Source organism: Pipistrellus hanaki (genome assembly GCF_964339955.1).
Source record: "Pipistrellus hanaki genome assembly, chromosome: 5".
Lineage (NCBI taxonomy): Eukaryota > Metazoa > Chordata > Mammalia > Chiroptera > Vespertilionidae > Pipistrellus > Pipistrellus hanaki.
The window spans coordinates 54,660,233-54,681,338 of NC_140507.1; the positions used below are offsets into that span (position 1 = coordinate 54,660,233).

Genomic DNA, 21,106 nt, shown 5'->3' on the forward strand with positions numbered 1-21,106 from the left:
ATATCCTCTGAGCCTCCAAGGACAGTAGTCCTCCAACTACTTTGATTGGCTGCAGGTGGACAGAAGAACTCCTCTGGGCAGCTTCCTCTGTAGCTAAGGACCTCACCGGACTCCAAGGGCTGCCCTTGTTGATAGAATTTACCCAGGAAGGTCAGCGAGATCTGAAGGTGCATCTGCCTCTGGGTGGAGAAGTTTCACAGAACTCAGCCTCATGGAGAAACACACCTCAGTCCCATCCTTCACTCAGGGCGCAATGGCAGGTGAAGAAGCTGTGGAAAAACTCCTGACAGAAATCAACTGTCCCATCTGCCTGGATAACCTGAGAGACCCTGTCACCATCGAATGCAGGCACAACTTCTGTCGCTCCTGCATCCAGCAGTCCTGGGCTGATCTGCAGGCCATTTTCCCATGCCAGGTTTCTCACATGTGGAGTAACACCCAGCTGGGAATGATGGTAGACACGGTCAAGCTTCTCCAGATCACCAAGGATAAGAGGAAGCGGCAAGAAGGGAGGCAAGAAGGGAGACGCTTGTGTGAGAAGCACAACCAGGCCCTGACCCTCTTCTGTGAGGAGGACCTACAGCTGTTGTGTGCCCAGTGCACTCAGCCCCCTGACCACCAGGGCCACCAGGTGAGGCCCATAGAGGAGGCTGCCTCTCATCACAGGCAAAGGCTCAGCAGTTACATTGGGCCCCTGAAGAAGCAGATGGCAGACACTCAGAAACTACTAGATACCCAAGGCAGGAGACTATCAGAACTGAGAGAAAAGGCGGAAAACAGGAGAGAAAAGTTAGCCTCTGAATTTGAGCAGCTGATAGAGTCTGTTGAGTGTGAGGAACAGGCAGTTATCTCAAGGATAACTGCAGAAGAGAAGCACATTCTACGGAATCTCAGTGCAAACAAAGCTGCATTTTCAGACTACATTTCCAAACTTAAAGTTCTACTAAAGGAGTTGGCAGAGAAGAGTGTGATGTCAGATGTAAAAATGATGATGAATATCAAAGATGTCTTCGACCGTTGTGAAAAACTGCAACCCCCAGCTGTCTATCAGTTCAAGTACAAGAGAGAAGAATTCAGTCTTCCTCCACAATTTTCAGCCCTGCAGAAAATTATACAGAGATTTAGAGAAGAAATTACCCTAGATCCTGAAACTGCACATCCCAATCTGCTGGTGTCTGAGGATAGAAAGTCTGTGACATTTGTGAAGAAAAAGCAAAGAGTTCAGTGGAATCCAAAGCGATTTATGGTCGACCCAGTTGTCCTGGGTACTAAAGGGTTTGACTGTGGCCGACATTACTGGGAGGTCCAGGTGGATGACAAGCCTGAGTGGGCCGTGGGGGTCTGTAAAGACTCCCTCCTCAAGGAGAGAAAGCAGCCCCAGCTAAGACAGAAGAACAGATGTTGGATGATTCAGCTGCTGGATGGTGACTATGTGGCAGGAGGGTCTGCTCCTGTCACCCTTGTGCTGAAGGAAATGCCCAGAGGGATTGGCATCTATCTGGACTATGAGTTGGGTCAGGTTTCCTTTTATAGTTTGAATGACATGTCTCATATCCATTCCTTCAGGGACACATTTTCTGAAGTGCTAAAGCCTTATTTCTATATCGGATGTGACCCCAAACCTCTTACTGTCTGTGCTTTAAGAGATTAGGAAGGATGAACAGTCTTTGCTTCATATTTTTCCTGTGATCTAGTGCATAGAATTTTTTTAATCATAATTTTTAATTCATGTATATTTTAAATATAATTTCATAGATGTTAGGTAAGGGAGAGGGATAGTAATTGGGTTAGAAATAGAAACATAAGTGATGAGAGAGAATTATTGATCGGCTGCCTCCTGCACACTCTATTTTGGATCCAGCCCCTAACCAAGGCAATGTGTCCCTGCCTGAATGGAACCCAGGATTGTTCAGTCCACAGGCTGAAGCTCTATCCATTGAGCTAAACCAGCTGGTCCTTACATTTATTATATATGTATATATATGAAAGTATAACATAGGTCTTTGGGGGTAGAATTTCATACAACTATCAGTGATCTAGCATCAACATTTGTTGTTGTTGCACTGATTTTTAGAGTTGAACAAAGAGATACAGGGAAACATCAGTGTGAGAGGGTACCATTGATTGGTTGCCTCCAGAATGCACCCACATTGTGGATTGAACCTTAATCTGGGTATGTTCCCTGACCCAGAATCAAACCTGCCCACCCTTTTGTGCATGGGAGAATTCTCCAACTTACTGAGGTACTCTGGCCAGGGTTCACACCAATATTTTGTAAAAAGCACTTCTGTGATATGAATACTTGTCCTCTCTCTTTCCTTGCCTCATTTTTCTCAAGATCAAGGTGTGTGGGTTATTTGAAATATTAATTGATCAATTATATCTGAAGTGCTTCTGAAATTTTGTATTAGAATGTTCATTAAAAGGCACAGTTCAATAAAGTTTTTGTATATTTGCATGAATCTCAAATTTTGTCTGCTTTGGGACATGGGTCTGTGCATAAGTACCTTATGTATTCCAGGTGGGAGAGGTGGCAGATTCATGGGGGGTAGAATGAGGGCTTTCAGTGGTTTCCTATTTTTGTGTGTGTAGAGAGTAAGTTACTGATTGCTTCCAACTATCTATTAAAATATTGTTTTTATTGATTTTAGAGAGGGAGAGGAGGGAGACAGAAAAACCAACGGTGAGAGAAAATCATTGATTGGTTGCCTCTTGCAAGGGGAAGCAGCCTGCAACCCCTGCATGTGCCCTAGACCAGAACGGAACACACACCCTTCAGTCCACAAACCAGTACTCTAGCCACAGAGCCAAACTGGCTCAGGCTTCCAACTATTTTTAAGGGTATTTTTATTTCATTTATTTAGTTTTAATCCTCACATGGGGATATTTTTCCATTGGCTTTTGGGGAGAGTAGAGAGAGAAACACAGAGAAACACTGATGTGTTTCCACTTGCACATGCCCTTACCAGGGCCCTGGGCTAGGAGGAACCTGGAAAGAAGGTACATGCCCTTGATGTGAATGGAACTCAGGAAACTTTGGTTATCTCACCCAGTCTCCACCTCTGAGCCAAACTGGCCAGGGCTCAAACAGTAAAGATTTTAAATGAATCCTATCAAATAAAAGATTAATATGCAAATTGACCATCACTCAAACACACAAGATGGCTGCCCCCATGTGAACACAAGATGGCCTCCACAGGATGGCAAGCAGAGGAGGGCCATTGGGGGTGACTGTGCTGGCAGTGGAGGATAGTGGGGAGACCAGGCTAGGAAGGGAGGGCAATTGTGGGGATCTGTTCTGCAGGGGAGGGCACTTGGAGGGGACCAGACCAGCAAAGGAGGATAGTTGGGGGTGAGCAGGCCAGCAGAGGAGGGCAGTTGGGGGAGACCAGTCAAGAAGGGGAGGGCAGTTGTGGGGGACCAGTCCTATAGGGGAGGGCAGTTGGGAGGGACCAGACCTGCAGGGGAAAACAGTTGGGAAGAACCAAGGCCTGTAGGGGAGGGTAGTTGGAGTGACCAGGCTGGCAGGTGAGGGGATTTGGGGGTGTGGAGGGGGGGCAACTTGGTCTACAGGGGAAGGACAATGGGGTGGACCAAGCCTACAGAGGAGGACAGTTGGGGAGAATCCAAGCCTGCAGGTGTGGGCATTTGGGGGTGTCCAGGATAGCAGAGGAGGGGAGTTGGGGACAACCATGTCTGTGGGAGACAGCAGTTGGGGAGGATCAGGCCTTCAGGGGACGGCATTGGGAGCTACCAGGCTGTCAAGTGAGGGCTGTTATGAATTACTGGACCTGCAGGGGAGGGCAGTTGGAGGCTACCAGGTCTATAGGGCAGGATAGTTAGGGGTGACCAGGCTGGCAAGGGAAGGCAATTAGGGGTAACGAGGCTGGCAGAAGAGAGCAGTTATGGGAAATTGGGCTGGCAGAGAGCAGTTAGGGATTGATCATGCTGGCACAGTAGTGGTTAGGAGGTGATCAGGCAGGCAGGCAAGCAGTTGGGAGTCAGCAGTCCTGGATTATGAGAGGAATTTCCCACTGCTCTCAAGAAGTCCCAGAATGGAGAGGGTGTGGAATGGGCTGAGATTCACACACTCAACCCTCCCCCATGCATGAATTTTGTGCATTGGGCCTCTAGTAAATAAATAAGCAAGTAAATAAACAAGCAAACAAACAAATAAATAAACGTTGTTGAGAGGATCAAGAGAGACTAGCCAGGCTCTAATGTTTTTCTTGAACATTAACTTACCAGACACAGAATAACTGTACAAATTGGAAAGTGTAATGCAGGCCGGAGGGTGCATGCGGGCGGCGGCCTGACAGCTGAGAGCCCGGCTGGTCTGGAGGGAGCGAGCGGAGGCCCCACACCGATCTCCTCGCCCCACCCGCAGCCGTGCCGCGCCCGCAACTCCCGCCGTCGCCGCAGGGCCACGCCTCGCTGCACGGGCCGCCTGCTCCATCTGTCCGTCTGTCCGTCCGCCGAGATGAGCGAGCTCAACACACAAAAGTCCCCAGCAGCCAGCCAGGCCCCCGGCCCCGAGGAGAGGGGGGAAGCTGGCAACACCAAGAAGGCCGAGGGGGAGGAGGAGGAGGAGGAGGTGGACATCGACCTGTCAGCGCCAGAGACGGAGAAAGCTGCCCTGGCCATTCAGGGCAAGTTCCGGCGATTCCAGAAGAGGAAAAAGGACCCCAGCTCCTGAATGCCAGCCTCGCCCTCCCCAGCCCACACTCCACAGCGCTGACTTCCATGTACCTTTGTCTCCCTGTCCCTCTATCCCAGGGTGGGGAATATCTGGCCCTCGGGCTGTATGAGGTCCACAAAATCATTTATTTGGTTTGGCCAAGGCCTCAGGGGCGAGTCAAATGTTTGACCAAATACAGTGGCTAATGTCTCAAAAAAAAAAAAAAAAAAAAAAAAAAGAAAAGAAAAGTGTAATGCAAATAAACCTATTTTTCTTAGTCTCTGAAAGCAAAGTATTTCCTATTTGTCACACCAAACAAGTCAGTATAAAACTAATGATATGGCAGTCAGCTGCTAAAAGATTTGCTGCTAGTATTAGTGGAAAGAAATGGTGTGCCTGCAGGTAACATGTGTTAGGGAAATGAATGCAACACGATTATAGTAATCAGTCATAAGGGATGTTGTGTTAATAATTTGTTATTAATAATTATGTATAATGGGATATCTTAAAAATTAATTTATGACATTTAAAAAAAATATTTTTTATTGATTTCAGAGAGTAAGAGAGAGGGAGAAAGAGGTAGAAATATCATTGATGAGAGATTCATTGATCAGGTGCCTCCTGCACACGTCCTACTAGGGATCAAGCCTGCAACCCAGGCATATGCCCTTAGCCAGAATCTAACCTGGGAACCTTCAGTCCACAGGCCAACTCTATCCACTGAGCCAAACTGGCCAACGCTAAGTTATGACATTTTTATTAAAACCTTTCCTATATACCATTATATTGGCTGGGCTGGAAAAGTATTCTTGGGTGGTGAGTTTGACATGCTTGCTATAAATAAACACTTAAATTGATCTAACCTAGGGGTGTCGAACTCAATCAGAGAAGGGGCCAAAATCTAAAATCCAGCCTAAATCGTGGGCCGAATGGTTTACTGAACAGTCATAAACTGACAATGTCATAAACTGACAGCGGAGTGCAGTGATGACAGCGCGGTGCGGGCCACATTGCAAGGCCTGGCGGGCTGGATTTGGCCCGCGGGCCTTGTGTTTGATTCTAACCCCCTCCTACTAGCCTGAGTATGGCACCCCCTACCACAGAACTTTGCACAAGCAGGTTTTGTCCATGGCAGCTCCTTGCCCGTCACACACTGTTTACTCCCTTTGTACTGGCATCTTTCTTCAGATCCCAGCCTAATTGTTACTTTCTTTGAAAAATATTCTTTGAGCTGAGTGAAATAAGCCAGTCAATGAAAGAGAAATACCACATAATCTTACTCCTTTATGGATAATAAAGAACATTATAAACTGATGCACCAAAAGATAGATACAGAGACAATAAAGCAACAAGCAGATTGTCAAATTACAGCCGGGAGGGTAGGGAGATCTGGGGGAGATAAGAGATCAACCAAAGGACTTGTGTACATGCATATAAGTACAGCCAAGGACACAAAACTCTGGGGAGGGAGGGTGTGTATGGGAGGGAGGGGTAATGTTAAAATATTTACACAGATAATTTAATTTAAAAAAAATTAAAAAATAAAATTCTGCCTCGCAATTTTTGGCAGATTACTTATTAGGCAAATTGATATTCATATAGATAACTAATAAATTACCCACATACCTTTCTTTATTTTTCAATTATATTTGACAGCACCCACATTAAAAAAAAAAAAAATCCAACATTTATGATGTGCTATCAACCTGTAAAACAGTGAATCCTGTAAAGCAAAAAAACAGTGCTAGCCAGTTGGGCTCTGTGAATAGAGTTGTCCTGGGTTACATTCCTGTCAAAGGGTCATCATCACCTCGGTTGCAGACTCCACCCTGGAATTAACTTATTTAAGTAAGTTAAAACTCAGAAAATCCCCTTACCCTGGTTCACCCTCCCACGTGGGGACGAGCCAATAGGCTTTGGTGGGCGTGGATAATAGCTGGAGCTTTTACTGGAGCATATATACCTGGGTCAGGCCAGAGCACATGCAGTCCTGTGCCTCGCGCTGTGGAAAGCTCCTGGTGGGAGATTCGCCTCTCCTTCTGGCGTTTCAGAATCAAGAGAGCCTCTGCAACTGGTGAGTCCGGAGTTGGGACCAAGTGGGTGCGGGCCGCCAGAGTGAGGAAGACCCGTGGGTTCCTGAGGGCCTGCTCTGTGCCCCAATGAAAGACATAGACCTCCAAAGGGGATTCAAACTCGGGACTGGCTAGTTTTAAAACATAAGCGGCTATGTTTTCCAGCCCCCACCCCCTCACCCCGTGGGAACCTTAAGTCAGGAATGGGAACATTGGTATGGAGTAAAGCCTAGGCCAAGGTCCTCACACACCCTCTGCTCACAGTTGCGCAGAGCTGTGGGTGGTAAAAACTGCTTTCTGTGCAGCTGCCCTGGAAGGGCCCAGTCCGCACTACCAGAGGGAATTCGAATTCGGATTGAGGTTAGTTGAGCACACATGCTTTCCTTATGGGGAGTCTTGTACTAAGTCATAGAATGCTTGCTAAAATTTCTGAAGCCAGGATCCCAACCCAAACGCCTCATGGAGCTGGTCTGGAGCTGCATTTGGACTTGAGTCCATTATGTCTCCTCTCAGGGAGGCCGGGCTCGTGTGCAGGCCGAGATAGGTGGGAGTGTTTGTGTACAGGAGGGCAGGGGAGAGGTTAGCGCCCAGGGCCTGCATCCCAGATGCTAGGAACCGGTATTGATTCCATCTTCCTTAATCGGCCTGGAGAGAGTCTCCCACAGTATAAGCAGGTGGTGAAGTCTCTCAGTCCCTGAAGGAGACCCCAACTCCAGGCCAGTTTTTTCCTTATTCAGCAGCTTTAGCCAGGGGCTGGGGGTACATGGTGAGATTCACAGGGAGATAGATATAGTGCTGGAGAATTGAAATCTTCCAAATGTGTGTTATTTTGTGAGGAGTTGGAAAAAAATCATGATAGTGCTTTTAATGTTTCTTGACATTGAGGCAACCTAGGAGAGCCATCCTGGAAGTCATTTTAGCCACTTAGTTTCTGCTAAGATCAGTGCCTTAAAGAATTTTTATTTTTTTAATTTTTAAAACATTTTTAAAAATATATATTTTATTGATTTTTTTACAGAGAGGAAGAGAGAGGGATAGATAGTCAGAAACATCGATGAGAATCATCGATGAGCTGCCTCTTGCACACCCCCTACTGGGGATGTGCCCGCAACCAGGGTACATGCTGCAGACCAAAGTTCTATCCATTGAGCCAAACTGGTTTCGGCCTTAAAGGATTTTTAAATATAAAACTACCTTGGAAATGCTATCGCTGGTCAACCGATCTTCCTTTATCCAATCAACAAGTTTTGTTTACCTTTTCAATTTCATGTGATGGTTTTTTGAGAATACTTTCATACCCCTAGCACAGTTAACATTCTATTTTCTTTTCTTTAATCCTCCCCGGAAGCTATTATCTCATTGCTTTTGAGAGAGATTGGAAGTGGGAGAGGGAAAGATGTAGAGAAACCAGGATGTGAAAGAAATACACCCATCGGTTGCCTCTGCACACCTCTGTCCAATGCCCAGGAAGGGGAGGAGTCTGCAACCAACCTAGGTGCCCTTGAATGGAATGGAACCTGAATTCTTAGGTCTGCAGGCCAAGGTTCTATCCACTAACTGGACCAAACCAAGTAGGGCTCAACGCTGGAGATTTAAAAAAATTAATTCCTGGATCATATGCCTCAATGGCTGAGTATAGACCTATGAACCAAGATGTCACTGGTTGGATTCCATTCAAGGCAAACATCAGGATTGTGGGCTCCATCCCCAATGGTTCTCTCTCATCATCAATGGTTCTCTGTCATCATCAATGTTCCTATGTCTGTCTCTCCCTCTCCATTCTCTGAAATAAAACCAAGATGTATATTTATAAAAGTAAGTAAGTAAATAAATGGTGTTGACAGGATCAATAGAGAATAGCCTGGGGGAAAATTAGGTAATGCCTGATAGCAAAGTTAATCTTGTCTGGCTTCTGGAAAGCACTCAAAATCTTACTTTGGCCAAAACCGGTTTGGTCTGTGGACTAAGGGGTCCCGAGTTCACTTCCGGTCAAACTCCTGTACCTTGATTGTGGGCGCATCCCCAGTAGGGGGTGTGCAAGAGACAGCTGACCGATGACTCTCTCGGCGATGTTTGTAGCTCTCTGTCCCTCTCTCTTCCTCTCTGTAAAAAATCAATGATATATATGGTTCATCCTCACCCTGTGGGGAAGGAGCCACTGGGCTTCAATGGGTGTGGGTAATATCTGTCCTACCAATGGTGTATATTTTCCAGGGTCAGGTCATGGCCCATGCAGTCCTGTGCCAGACTATCTAGAGCAGTGTTTTTCAACCTTTTTTGGGCAAAGGCACACTTGTTTCATGAAAAAATCACGAGGCACACCACCATTAGAAAATGTTAAAAAATTTAACTCTGTGCCTATATTGACTATATATAAAGTAATTCTCTTGAATAGGAATCAAATAAATACAAAGAAAGTATTTTATAATTACTTTGTTATGAAATATTAAGTAAACAAGATAGTGAAAAATTATAAAATTCTTGTCTTGTCTGCACCTACGGCACACCAGGAACAGCGGTTGAAAAACGCTGATCTAGACATCCTTGTGGGAGGTTCTCCTTTCGTTGTGGACCCTACAGATGGGACAAGAGCCATCTGCTCCTGGTGAGACCAGATATGCCACCAAGTGGGTGCGGGAGGCCAGAGTGAGATAAGGCCTATGTGTTCTGAGGGCCTGCTCTGTGCCCCGCAGAGAGATATATACCTCCAAAGGGAATCCAAACAGGCGTCTGCGTATTTAAAATGCATGCAGTTATTTATGTTTTTCTGGTCCCTGCTCGAAACATAAGTCACTTAAATGCCCTTCAAATTTTTAGAAATACTTATGTGACCCCTGGGGGGTCAGGAATGGGAATGGGAATATTTGAGTGTGGTAAAGCCAAGGCAATGGTCCTCAAAAACCAGCTGCACAGAGTTGCCCAGAGCCATGGGCAGTAAAAACCTGCTTTCTGTGCAGCTGCCCTGGAAGGGCCCAGTCCTCTCTTCCTGAGGGAATTCTAAATCAGATTTGGGTATTTTATTTATTTTTAAAAGTGTATATTTTACAGATTTTTTATAGAGGGGAAGAGAGAGGGATAGAGAGTTAGAAACATCTATGAGAGAGAATCATCCATCAGCTGCCTCTTGCACACCCCCTACTGGGGATGTACATGCCCTTGACCAGAATCGAACCTGGGACCTTTCAGTCAGCAGGCCAATGCTCTATCCACTGAGCCAAACCGGTTTTTGCAGATTCAGGTTATTTAAGCCCAATGCTGTCATGGTTCCAGGCCTTCCTAAGTCATCAAATGCTTTTGCTAAAATTTTGGAAGCCGAGATCCCAATCTGAACTAAGGGGGTGACAAAGCACCTAAAGGTGCTGGTCAGGAGCTGCATGTGGACTACCTTCCATTATGTGTCAGAGAGGCCGGGTGTGTGTACAGGCAGAGATAGGTGGGAGTGATTCTGTGTAGGAGGGCTGGGAGAGGTTAGAGATATGGGTCTGAATCCCAGATAACTCAGACCCTGTGTTGACTGGACCTTCTAAATAGGCCTGCAGGCACTCAGTATAAGCAGGTAGCCAAAATCTCTCAGTGCCTAAAGGAAACCCGAAGACCTGGCCAGTATTTACTTATTCAACAGCTTTAGCCATGGCAGCTGCACAGAAACTAAGGTTACAAAGAGGTTATAGGAACGGGGAATTAAGATCTTCTAAATGTGTGTTATTTTTCAGCGTGAGTTGAAAAAATTCATGATACTGTCTTTACTGTTCCTTGATGTGTGGTGGCCGAGGTGACCCCGGGCGGAGGTCATTCCAGCCTCTTCTTGGTCTCTACTAGGATAAGTGCTGACTGTAAGGGGAAGCTCAACTGTCTTCTCAACTGTTTAGGAAATGCTATGACTGGCTATGTGCTTTTCATTTATCCAATCAGCAACAGCTTTCCTACCTGTCATTTGGCTGTGATGGTTTTGTGAGCACTTTCACAGCCTTACCAACATTAGTTATCTTTCTTATTTTTGTAATCCTCACCAGAAGATATTTTCCAATGGCTTTTTTTTAGAGACTGACGAGAGAGGGAAATTCAGAAACATGGATGTGAGAGAAACATGTTGATTGGTTGGTCCTGCAGGTGCCCAGACCAGGGCCAGATCCCAGAGGACCCTGCAACCCAGGTACACGCCTTTAAATGGAAATGAACCTGGGACCCGTAGGTACTCATTCCAAACCTGTATACATTGAGCCAAACTGGACTAAGGCTGCATTAGCTCTCTGTTGGGTCATCTCATGTTTTAATATAGGGCTAATTATTGATTTAGCCACCAACAAAAGCATTCCTTTCTTGTTTTTTTGTCTGAGATACTTTGTCATGCTGAGGTATTAGCATGAAAGAGCTGTCAGGTGGAAAATGAAGTTTTGGTGGACAACTGAGACATTTTCTGTGAATAATTTGGTTGAGTGAACTGTATTGTTTGGGATGGGAGATGGGGTTTGACTGTATCATGAATTCAGTGTTACTAGAAATTACTTCTTTTTTCTATGCTAATCCTCACCTGAGAATATATTTCCATTGATGGTTTTGTAGGGAGTGGAAGGCAGTGAGGGAGTGGGGTGGAGGAGAAAGGAAAAGCATTGCTGTGGGAAGCAAGTCCATTGGTTGCCTCCTGAGATTGCCCCCAGCGGAGCTGGGGATGCAACCTGCAGTAGGCACATGCTCTTGAACGGAAAACGCAAGACTCTTGGGTAATCGGGTCAACACTGTAATCAGTGGCACACACTGGCCAGGGCAGAAATAACTGTATTTTAAAACAAAAAGTGCCAAATCCATTGCTGAGGTTTTTCAAAAACTGGAAGTGATGGATGTTGGGATTTTTACAATTGTTTACCTGACTCTCTACTGTTAAGGATGTAAAGCACTTCCCCTAACCCCCTAGATAATAGGTGACTAAAGTCGGAACCTATCACAGGGACAGAGAATCAAGTAGGACACATTCTCACACCTTTGGTAGTTCCTTGCAGACCCACAGTTATTAATGTGGGTATAGGTGACTGTAGGGCTGGGGAAAAGAAGTCAATGGTTCCCTCAAAAGTGGCAGTTAACAGGGCAGAGCAGCAGAACAAATAGTAAATAGTTTTCCTTTCTTTCTTCATTTCTTCCTCCCTCCCTCCTTTCCTCCTTCCTTTCCTCCCTTCCTCCCTCCCTCCCTCCTTTCCTCCCTCCCTTCCTCCTTCGCTCCCTTCCTCTCTTTCTCTCTTCCTCTCTTTCTCTCTCTCTCTCTTTCTTTCTTTCTTTCTTTCTTTCTTTCTTTCTTTCTTTCTTTCTTTCTTTCTTTCTTTCTTCTTCCTTTCTTCCTTTCTCCCTTTCTCCCTTCCTTCCTTCCTTCCTTCCTTCCTTCCTTCCTTCCTTCCTTCCTTCCTTCCTTCCTTCCTTTCTTTCTTTCTTTCTTTCTTTCTTTCATTTTTTTTTTTTTTTACATGAAACTCTATTTTCTCATCCCCAGGAACCAATCAGTACCTAAAAGTTACGATTGCTTTCTGACCAAGAGAATTGCTGAACTTGGATTCATATCCTCTGAGCCGCCAAGAACAGTAGTTCTCAAACTACTTTGATTGGCTGCAGGTGGACAGAAGAACTCCTCTGGGCAGCTTCCTCTGTAGCTAAGGACCTCACTGGACTCCAAGGGCTGCCCTTATTGATAGAGAGAATTAACACAGGAAGGTCAGCGAGATCTGAAGGTGCATCAGCTTCTGGGTGGAGAAGTTTCACAGAACTCAACCTCATGGAGAAACACACCTCAGTCCCATCCTTCACTCAGGGCGCAATGGCAGGTGAAGAAGCTGTGGAAAAACTACAGATAAGAATCAACTGTCCCATCTGTCTGGATATCATGAGAGACCCTGTCACCATTGAATGTGGGCACAACTTCTGTCGCTCCTGCATCCAGCAGTCGTGGACTGATCAGGAGGACATTTTCCCATGTCCTGTGTGCCGTTATCCATGCAAAAACTTGCACACGTGGAGCAACATCCAGATAGGAAGGATGGTAGACAGGGTCAAGCTCCTCCAGATCACCAAGGATAAGAGGAAGCGGCAAGAAGGAAGACGCTTGTGTGAGAAGCACAACCAGGCCCTGACCCTCTTCTGTGAGGAGGACCTACAGCTGTTGTGTGCCCTGTGCACTGAGCCCCCTGACCACCAGGGCCACCAGGTGAGGCCCATAGTGGAGGCTGCCTCTCATCACAGGCAAAGGTTCAGGAGTTACATTGGGCCCCTGAAGAAGCAGATGGCAAACACTCAGAAACTACTTGACACCCAAAACCGGAGACTATCAGAACTGAGAGAAAAGGCGGAAAACCAGAGAGAAAAGTTAGCCTCTGAATTTGAGCAGCTGATAGAGTCTGTTGACTGTGAGCAAGAGGCAGTTCTCTCAAGGCTAGCTGCAGAAGAGAAGCACATTCAACAGAATCTCCGCGCAAACAAAACTGAATTGTCAGACCACATTTACAAAGTTAAAGTTCAACTAAAGGAGATGGCTGAGAAGAGTGTGATGTCAGATGTAAAAATGATGATGAATATCAAAGGTGTCCTCCACCCTTCTGAAAAACTAGAGCCTCCAGGTGTCTATTGTTTCCAGTATAAGAGAGAAGAATTCAGTCTTCCTCCACAATGTTCAGCCCTGCAGAAAATTATGCAGAGATTTAGAGAAGAAATTACCCTAGATCCTGAAACTGCACATCCTAATCTGCTGGTGTCTGAGGATAGAAAGTCTGTGACTTTTGTGAAGAAAAAGCAAAGAGTTCACCAGAATCCAAAGCAATTTATGGTTGACCCAGTTGTCCTGGGTACTAAAGGGTTTGACTGTGGCCGACATTACTGGGAGGTCCAGGTGGATGACAAGCCTGAGTGGGCTGTGGGGGTCTGTAAAGACTCCCTCCTCAAGGAGAGAAAGCAGCACCTGAGAAGACAGAACAGATGTTGGATGATTCAGCTGCTGGATGGTGACTATGTGGCACGAGGGTCTGTTCCTGTCACCCTTGTGCTGAAGGAAATGCCCAGAGGGATTGGCATCTATCTGGACTATGAGTTGGGTCAGGTTTCCTTTTACAGTTTGAATGACATGTCTCATATCCATACCTTCAGGGACACATTTTCTGAAGTGCTAAAGCCTTATTTCTATATCGGATGTGACCCCAAACCTCTTACTGTCTGTGCTTTAAGAGATTAGGAAGGATGAACAGTCTTTGCTTCATATTTTTCCTGTGATCTAGTACATAGAATTTTTTAACCATAATTTTTAATTCATGTATATTTTAAATATTTATTATTGCAAGTATTACCTAGGTCCTCATATAGTTAGAATTTTGTAGAACTCTCAGTGATCCAGCATCAAAATATTTTAGTGTTATTGATTTTTTGAGAGGGAAAGGGAAAAAGAAATATCAGTGTGAGAGAGAATTACTTTTGGTTGCCTGCAGAATGGACCAAGGTGGGATTGAACCCCAATCAGAGTATGTGCCCTGACTAGGAATAGAATCAGCCACCCTTTGGTTCATGGATGATGCTGCAACTAAAGTCATACTGGCCAGGGCTAGCATCAAAATTTTGTATAAAGACACATCTGTGATTTGGAACATTACTCTCATTTCCCTATTCCCCCCATTTATCTTTAAGAGCATGGATTAATGGGAACAAATGGAAGTGTGGAATATTTGGAATAATGACTGATCCATTCTTTCTGAAGTGTTTCTGAAATTTTTGGATTAGAATGTATTTCGTCTATGTTTTAGAATGCAACTCTATGCATAAGTTTCTCATACATTCCAAGTAGGAGAGATGATAGAATTATAGGGGAACTTGGAGGTTTACAATTATTTTATTTTTGCATCCGTTGAGAATAAGGTACTGATTGCTCCCAACTATTATAATAAAAGAGTAATATGCAAATTGTCACTCCATCAGGGAGGGCAGTGGTGGGAGATCAGACATGCAGGGGAGGGCAGTGGGGTCCAGGCCTGCAGGGCAGGATAGTTGGGGGCAACCAGGCCTGCAGGAGAGATCAGTTAAGGGCAATTGGGCCTACAGGGGAGCTGTTATGTGTTGATCAGGCTGGCAGGGGAATGCTTAGGGGGTTATCAGGATGGCAGGCAGAAGTCAGGGGCAATCATGCAGGCAGGTGGTCAAGTGGTTGTGAGAGGGATCCCAGATTGCAGAGGTTGAGGGACACCCCACCCCGCACAAATTTCATGCACCAGGCCTCTATTTTTTTTTTTTTTTAAATACATTTTGACAGATTTTGGAGAGGGAGAGGGAAAGATGGAAACATCAATTATGAGAGAATCTTTGATTGGTACCTCCTGTACACCACCCACTGGGAATCGGAGCCTACATCCCAGGCATATGCCCTTGACAGGAATTGAACATGGGATCCTTCAGCCTGCAGGCTTATGCTCTACCCAGTGAACCAAATCAAATAGGTCTTCCAGCTATTTTTATGAATATATTTTTTAAATGGTGTCTTGATCAGATTTTTTAGATCTAATCAAGATCTTTCATCTTTTTTTTTTTCACACCTGAGAAAGTTGAGAATTCCAGGTGTTCCACCCTTTGGTGCAACCAGAAAGTTGAGCCTTCCAAGGAGACCAAGAGTTATACACTGAAAACTAAAACATTGCTGAAATTACAGACCTAAGTAAATTGAAAGATATCACATTCTCATGGATTGGAAGTATTAAGATAGCAATACTACTAAAAGCAATATACAAAATCATTTCCTAAAAAAACCTTAATAGTAATTTTAGTAAAAAATGGATAGCTGATAGAATTTATATGGTATAAGACAGACCTAATAGACAAAATAATACTGAGTAGGGAGAGGTGAGAATCATTGATGTGAGAGTACAACATTGATGGGCTGCCTCTTTGCATGCCCACTAACAGGATCAAGCCTGCAAGTGGGCATGTGCCCTTGACCAGGAATTGAACTGGCAACTTCCTGATGCATGATGATTATGTCCAACCAACTGAGTCGCACCATCCAGGCTAATCTTTCATTTTCTTGAGTCATGTATTATGTTATGTCCTTGAACCTTTACAGATATGAATAATAATCTGTAATAGAAATATTTACTTTGTAATGTTACAAATATTTTGGCCATTTTCATTTAAAGTCAAACTTTTGGCAGTTGTGTGGCTTTGGGGTTTAAGGGAATATATGTATAGCTTTCCTTCATCAGAAATTAAATATTTAAAATCTTCCTAAATACCTTCAGTGTATTTGTATATCTACATTTTAAAGGTAGAATTTAATATTATATGTCACATTAGATATCAAGAATCAGAATAGCCAAGTTGTTTATATAGATTAATTCCTTTTTTAAAAAAATAGAGAAGGGGAGAGGGATAGAGAGAAAAACCAATCAGCTGCCTCCCCAATCAGCCGCCTCCCATACACTCCCCACTGGGTATGTGCCTGCAATCAAGGTACATGCCCTTGACTGGAATCAAGCTTGGCACCCTTGAGGCCACAGGCTGACGCTCCATTCACTGAGCCAAACCGGTTAGGGCTTCCCTTTTCTTTCATCAACCTTAGATTGGGTTACAAGAGATGCCTAAAAGAAAACCATTGAGGTCAGCGTTCCATCCTAGCCAGGACACATGGACCCTTTGTGGCTGGATTCCCATTGTGAGGCTTGAAGGAGGCAGCCAATCAATGATTCTCTCGCTGATGTTTCTATCTCTCCTCCCTTTCTCTATGAAATCAATATATATATATACATTGTGTACTAGAGTCATGGTACAAGAATTCATGCACCAGCGAGTCCCTGAGGGATCAGGCCAAAACCAACTCTGACATTTCCTGAAGGTTTCTGGATTGTGAGGGCACAGGGCAGGCCAAGGGACCCCACCAGTGCACAAGAGAGGCCAGGGAGGGACCATAGGAGAGCTCCAGCTCATGTGCAGCCCAATCAGCCAGACCCCAGCAGCAAGCTAACCTACCAGTCAGATCATCTGTTCCCTGGTGGTCAGTGCACATCACAGCACACTTAGCATATCAGGCTTTTAGTATATAGGATATAATGAAAAAGGTAGCAGAGTCTGGTGAGCTGGATGTGGGAGAGGATCAACTATGGTAGAATGAGATTTAAGAATGGGATCAGGAATCTGCTAGGCTGGAGGTGGCAGAGAACAAGCACAATCCAACTGGAGTGGGGAAAGGCATCAAAAAAAAAAAAATGAACAAAACCACCTTTGGATCCTTCAGAGTGCAAGGATTCTTGCTCATAGGAGGACCTGTACTTCCTGCCTATGGGTCAGCAGCTCTGAGGACTCTGGGTGGCCAACCTGTGATTAGTGGCAGCATACAGCAGGCTTTGGGTCGGCCTCTTCATGAGACACAAGGAGGTGGATGGAAAGGTACTTGGGATGGGCAAAGGAGCTGTCCTCTTCATCCTGGACTCATTGTCTGGAGAGTTGGTCATGAAGGATCAGCTGGATGAGCAGTTTTCTGCTCAGGGTAGTTAGTTGCTTTGACAGACTGTGCTTGAGGCATGGCAGCCTTGATTGTGCCTGTACTCGGAGATTCAGTGACAACCATGTGGCACAAATGCCATCACTCTTTTCTTTTTCTTTTTTTAATATATTTTATTGATTTTTTACAGAGAGGAAGAGAGAGGGATAGAGTTAGAAACATTGATGAGAGAGAATCATCGATCAGCTGCCTCTTGCACACTCCCTACTGGGGATGTGCCCGCAACCAAGGAACGTGCTCTTGACCGTAATCGGACTCGGGACCCTTCAGCCCGCAGGCTGACACTCTATCCACTGAGCCAAACCGGTTTCAGCACAAATGCCATCACTCTTGCAATAACCTGGGAGAAGCTAAAAGCTTTCTGTCCCAGACTTGTCCACTGCTCACCATGCCAGGAGGAATTTTATTACCAACTAGAAGATAGGGAGCAGGACTATGCTAGAATAGGACATCCTTAGCTCTGCCACGGAGGTGGGAGAGGCTTCCACCACCATCACAGCTGTGTTTGCCAGCTGTGAACCTGGCTTCTGTGAGGCACTCCCTTGGTGGGAGCGCACTGACCATCAGGGGGAAGCTCCTGCCTTGAGTGCCTGCCCTCTGGTTACCAGTACGTGTCATAGCTGCCATTGCTTCTGCCATTCAGTCGATTTGCATATTAGCCTTTTATTATATAGGATACCTTGACAGATCACTGAAATTGCCAACTGATCCCAAATAGTAGCATGAGGAATGACCCAAAAAGAAATACTATAACATCTACTCTTTGGGAGGACCTAGAGGGTTTGTGTCTGCAATAGAGTTCCCCACTGGACTCACCAGTTTCGAAGAGGCAAAAGCCCAAAGGATATTATTATACTTTACTATAAATAGGTTAAAGCTGCAGAATACTAGAGATTAAACTCTGATTTTGAGCAATATATGCCCTTATTGGAATATGAACAGGCTGCAGCATCAAAAGCCTTAAAAGTATAAAGACTTGAATATTAGGTCAAGTTTGTTTTCATACTCAAAGCTCTAATAAGTGAGATAGCAGAGGAAACAGCATCAGTTAGATTGACAATACTGATAAAGTATCCACAATAGCTATTACATGATAAAAACTCCAGGGCATTTTCATTTTAAGTACAGAATGATGATTATGGGCTTTTTCACATTACAGTCTACAAAAGTATCAATTCATGATTAATCTTGTTCTAAATCCTGAAACAGTATAGCCTCATTTTACTCTAAGGAGAGGAAAGACATTGAAATTTTGAAATAAACCACAAAACTATAATCAGAAGACATTCTGTCAGGGTACCATTATTCAGAGCAAGAAATGGAAGAAGATAAAATGTGACTGGGATGAGTTTGTAAAAATTATCTTCCCAGAAGGAGGAAGACACTAGCACAATAAGATTTATGCTGTAGGATTCAGTTACAGAACTGTGATAAATTTCATGCACTAGTTACAGGGGCAATCTTTTTTCTGCTAAAGGTAAAACCCAGTAGGACTGACATTTTTCTTGGTTAAAATTGGTAAGGTTTAATTTTAAGACCTGAATAGCAGGTTTCATATCTATTCAAGTGATATCACAAAAATATTTAGCCTTATTTTATACTGGATATAATTCATAACTTCTTGCAATCTGTATAGCAAGATTATGATGAAATATTTACAAAGTGGGGTGGGCAGGAGGCAGATGATCAATGATTCTCTCTCATCATTGATGTTTCTCTTTCCCTTCCTCTCTGAAATCAATAACTTATATATTGATTATATATAAATAGTATATATATAGTCATCTTTAAAGTATTGAAACAAAAAAAAAAAACCACACAATAGTCTATGGAAATACTTTTCAAAAGTGCAGGATACTTAAAAATGTATGTTGTAAACCTGGCCTGGTGGCTCAGTTGGGACTTTAGAGTGTTATTCCTTCCTCCAAAAGGTTCAATTCCTGGTCAGGGGCACATATCTAGGTTTCAAGTCCTTTCCCTGCTTGGGCACATATGGGAGGCAATCAAGCAATGTTTTGCTCGCACTCTCAAATATAAATAAAAACATATCCTCAGGTGAGGATTAGACTACTAGAAATGTTTCTAAAAGTTATAAAATATTAATTCAATAGAAGAAATGAAATGGAATAATAAAAAATGCTCAATTAAGCCCCGAGAAAGAAATAATTGTTTAATAAATAACAGAAAAAGCTGATCAAAACCAAATTTTTAATAACAAAAACATCTCAGTCAAAATTCTGCCCTATATGCAGACATTTTTTATGTAGCCATTTACTTAGCAGTCACTATACATTCGTAGTCTTGGTAAGCTCAGGGTTCCCAGCATAATGTCCTCAAGGTGCTTTTATCTTGAGAAGGGTTCACTTCAAGCAGAAACAATCCGTAAAGCAAGATTCACCTAATATTAGTCATCATGAGGTTACCCCACCTTCCTCAAAACCACTGGCTGTACAGATTTTTAGTTTTTTGAGCTCTAGTCTCATGTTTGATGAAGTACACACTACAGGTTTCCTTTCCTACACTTTATTGTCCTATGCATGCCAGTGTGGAGTTACTCAAATACTTCAACCAATCATGATGTCCATTTCTACCTGTGCCTTTTTTTTTTTTGTATCCATTATTTTAATTATAGTCTCAAAATTTATGAGATATTTAGATGATTGAAGCTGTAGCACATAGAACTGGAGTTTGTTCACTGGAAAGCCAGCTGACAATCCCTGGATATGAATTCATGATTAGGAAAACTGACCAGTTCTGTATGCAGTTTTGCTTATTGCACATTGTCTATTGTCATAATGTCATTTTCAGACATTATAATGAATTTCACCAATAAAAATGCAAATGATATATAAGGGTAAGTTATTTGAAAACTAGAATTCTATACCCTGAAAAACTTTAAAAAAATGAGATAACTTACCGACATTAAGTTCTCAAAATATTTCCCACCCACCCTGATTAGGAAGTTACTGAAGGATATTCTCCAACAAAACAAGACATCAACCTCCAAATGGAAATACATAAAACAACTCAAAAAAGCCAAGGGTATCCCCAAGATATCTGAGTAGTTGGCTTAATGAACAACTGCATTGGAGTGGACCAGATGGTTTCTTGAGTGGTCTGAAAAGCAAGTGGTAGAAAACTAATTGTGTTTATTTATTTATTTATTTATTTTTAAAATATATTTTATTGATTTTGTACAGAGAGGAAGGGAAAGAGAGAGTTAGAAACATCGATGAGAGAGAGTCATGAGAGAGAGTCATCAATCAGTTGCCTCTTGCACACCTCCTACTGGGGATATGCCCGCAACCAAGGTACATGCCCTTGACCGGAATCGAACCCGGGTCCCTTCAGTCCCCAAGCCGACACTCTATCCATTGAGCTAACCCGGTTTTGGCGCTAATTGTGTTTAAATTGAGATTTAAACCACTGCAGGGAGTTTGGGAATTAAGGATAAGGACATGGAAAACAAAGCAAATGAGAAATATAAGTGAACTATTAATTACAGGAAAACAAAGTTAGGGAGAAACAAAATGCAATCATTGTGTAATACTTAAAAGTAAATGGCATTGGACAGAAGAGGATCCAAGATGGCTGCACAGGTAAACACCTAGCCGCAGCCGCACACAACAACTTCAATAAAATACAACTAAAATATAAAATGGACATTGCCCAGAGCTACAGGAAGTCAACTGACTGAAAATTCTACAAGAAGGAAAAAGAAAACCAGAAGGAAAATCAGAGGAGCTGTAAAAGCCTAAGGTATGGAGACATGCTGCGCGCGCGCGCAGAATAGACGGAGCCAGAGAGGAGGGGGAGGCTGAGTTCCTGGCTGGCGTTCCCTAGCGGGAA

At 43.8% G+C, this 21,106-nt stretch overlaps 3 protein-coding genes across 3 annotated transcripts; all 3 read left to right on the top strand.

The window, feature by feature from the left end:
• Positions 1 to 253: 253 nt before the first annotated feature.
• Positions 254 to 1,651, top strand: LOC311622307 (tripartite motif-containing protein 75-like; the record flags this gene model as incomplete). Its single annotated transcript, XM_084883276.1, has 1 exon — positions 254 to 1,651. The coding sequence occupies one exon, from the start codon at positions 254 to 256 to the stop codon at positions 1,649 to 1,651; it is 1,398 nt and encodes a 465-aa protein (XP_084739402.1).
• Positions 1,652 to 4,323: 2,672 nt separating this feature from the next.
• On the top strand, positions 4,324 to 4,891 carry LOC311622365 (Purkinje cell protein 4-like protein 1). Its single transcript, XM_084883452.1, has one exon. The coding sequence runs from the start codon at positions 4,481 to 4,483 to the stop codon at positions 4,694 to 4,696; it is 216 nt and encodes a 71-aa protein (XP_084739578.1). The 5' UTR covers positions 4,324 to 4,480; the 3' UTR covers positions 4,697 to 4,891.
• A 7,659-nt stretch (positions 4,892 to 12,550) lies between these two features.
• LOC311622285 (tripartite motif-containing protein 75-like) lies at positions 12,551 to 13,954 on the top strand (the record flags this gene model as incomplete). Its single annotated transcript, XM_084883256.1, has 1 exon — positions 12,551 to 13,954. One exon carries the CDS (start codon positions 12,551 to 12,553, stop codon positions 13,952 to 13,954), a length of 1,404 nt encoding a protein of 467 aa, XP_084739382.1.
• Between the last annotated feature and the right edge of the window lie 7,152 nt (positions 13,955 to 21,106).

Coding starts and splice junctions, on each gene's coding strand:
- LOC311622365 (XM_084883452.1), top strand. CDS start 4,481: ATGAGCGAGCTCAACACACAAAAGTCCCCAGCAGCCAGCCAGGCCCCC.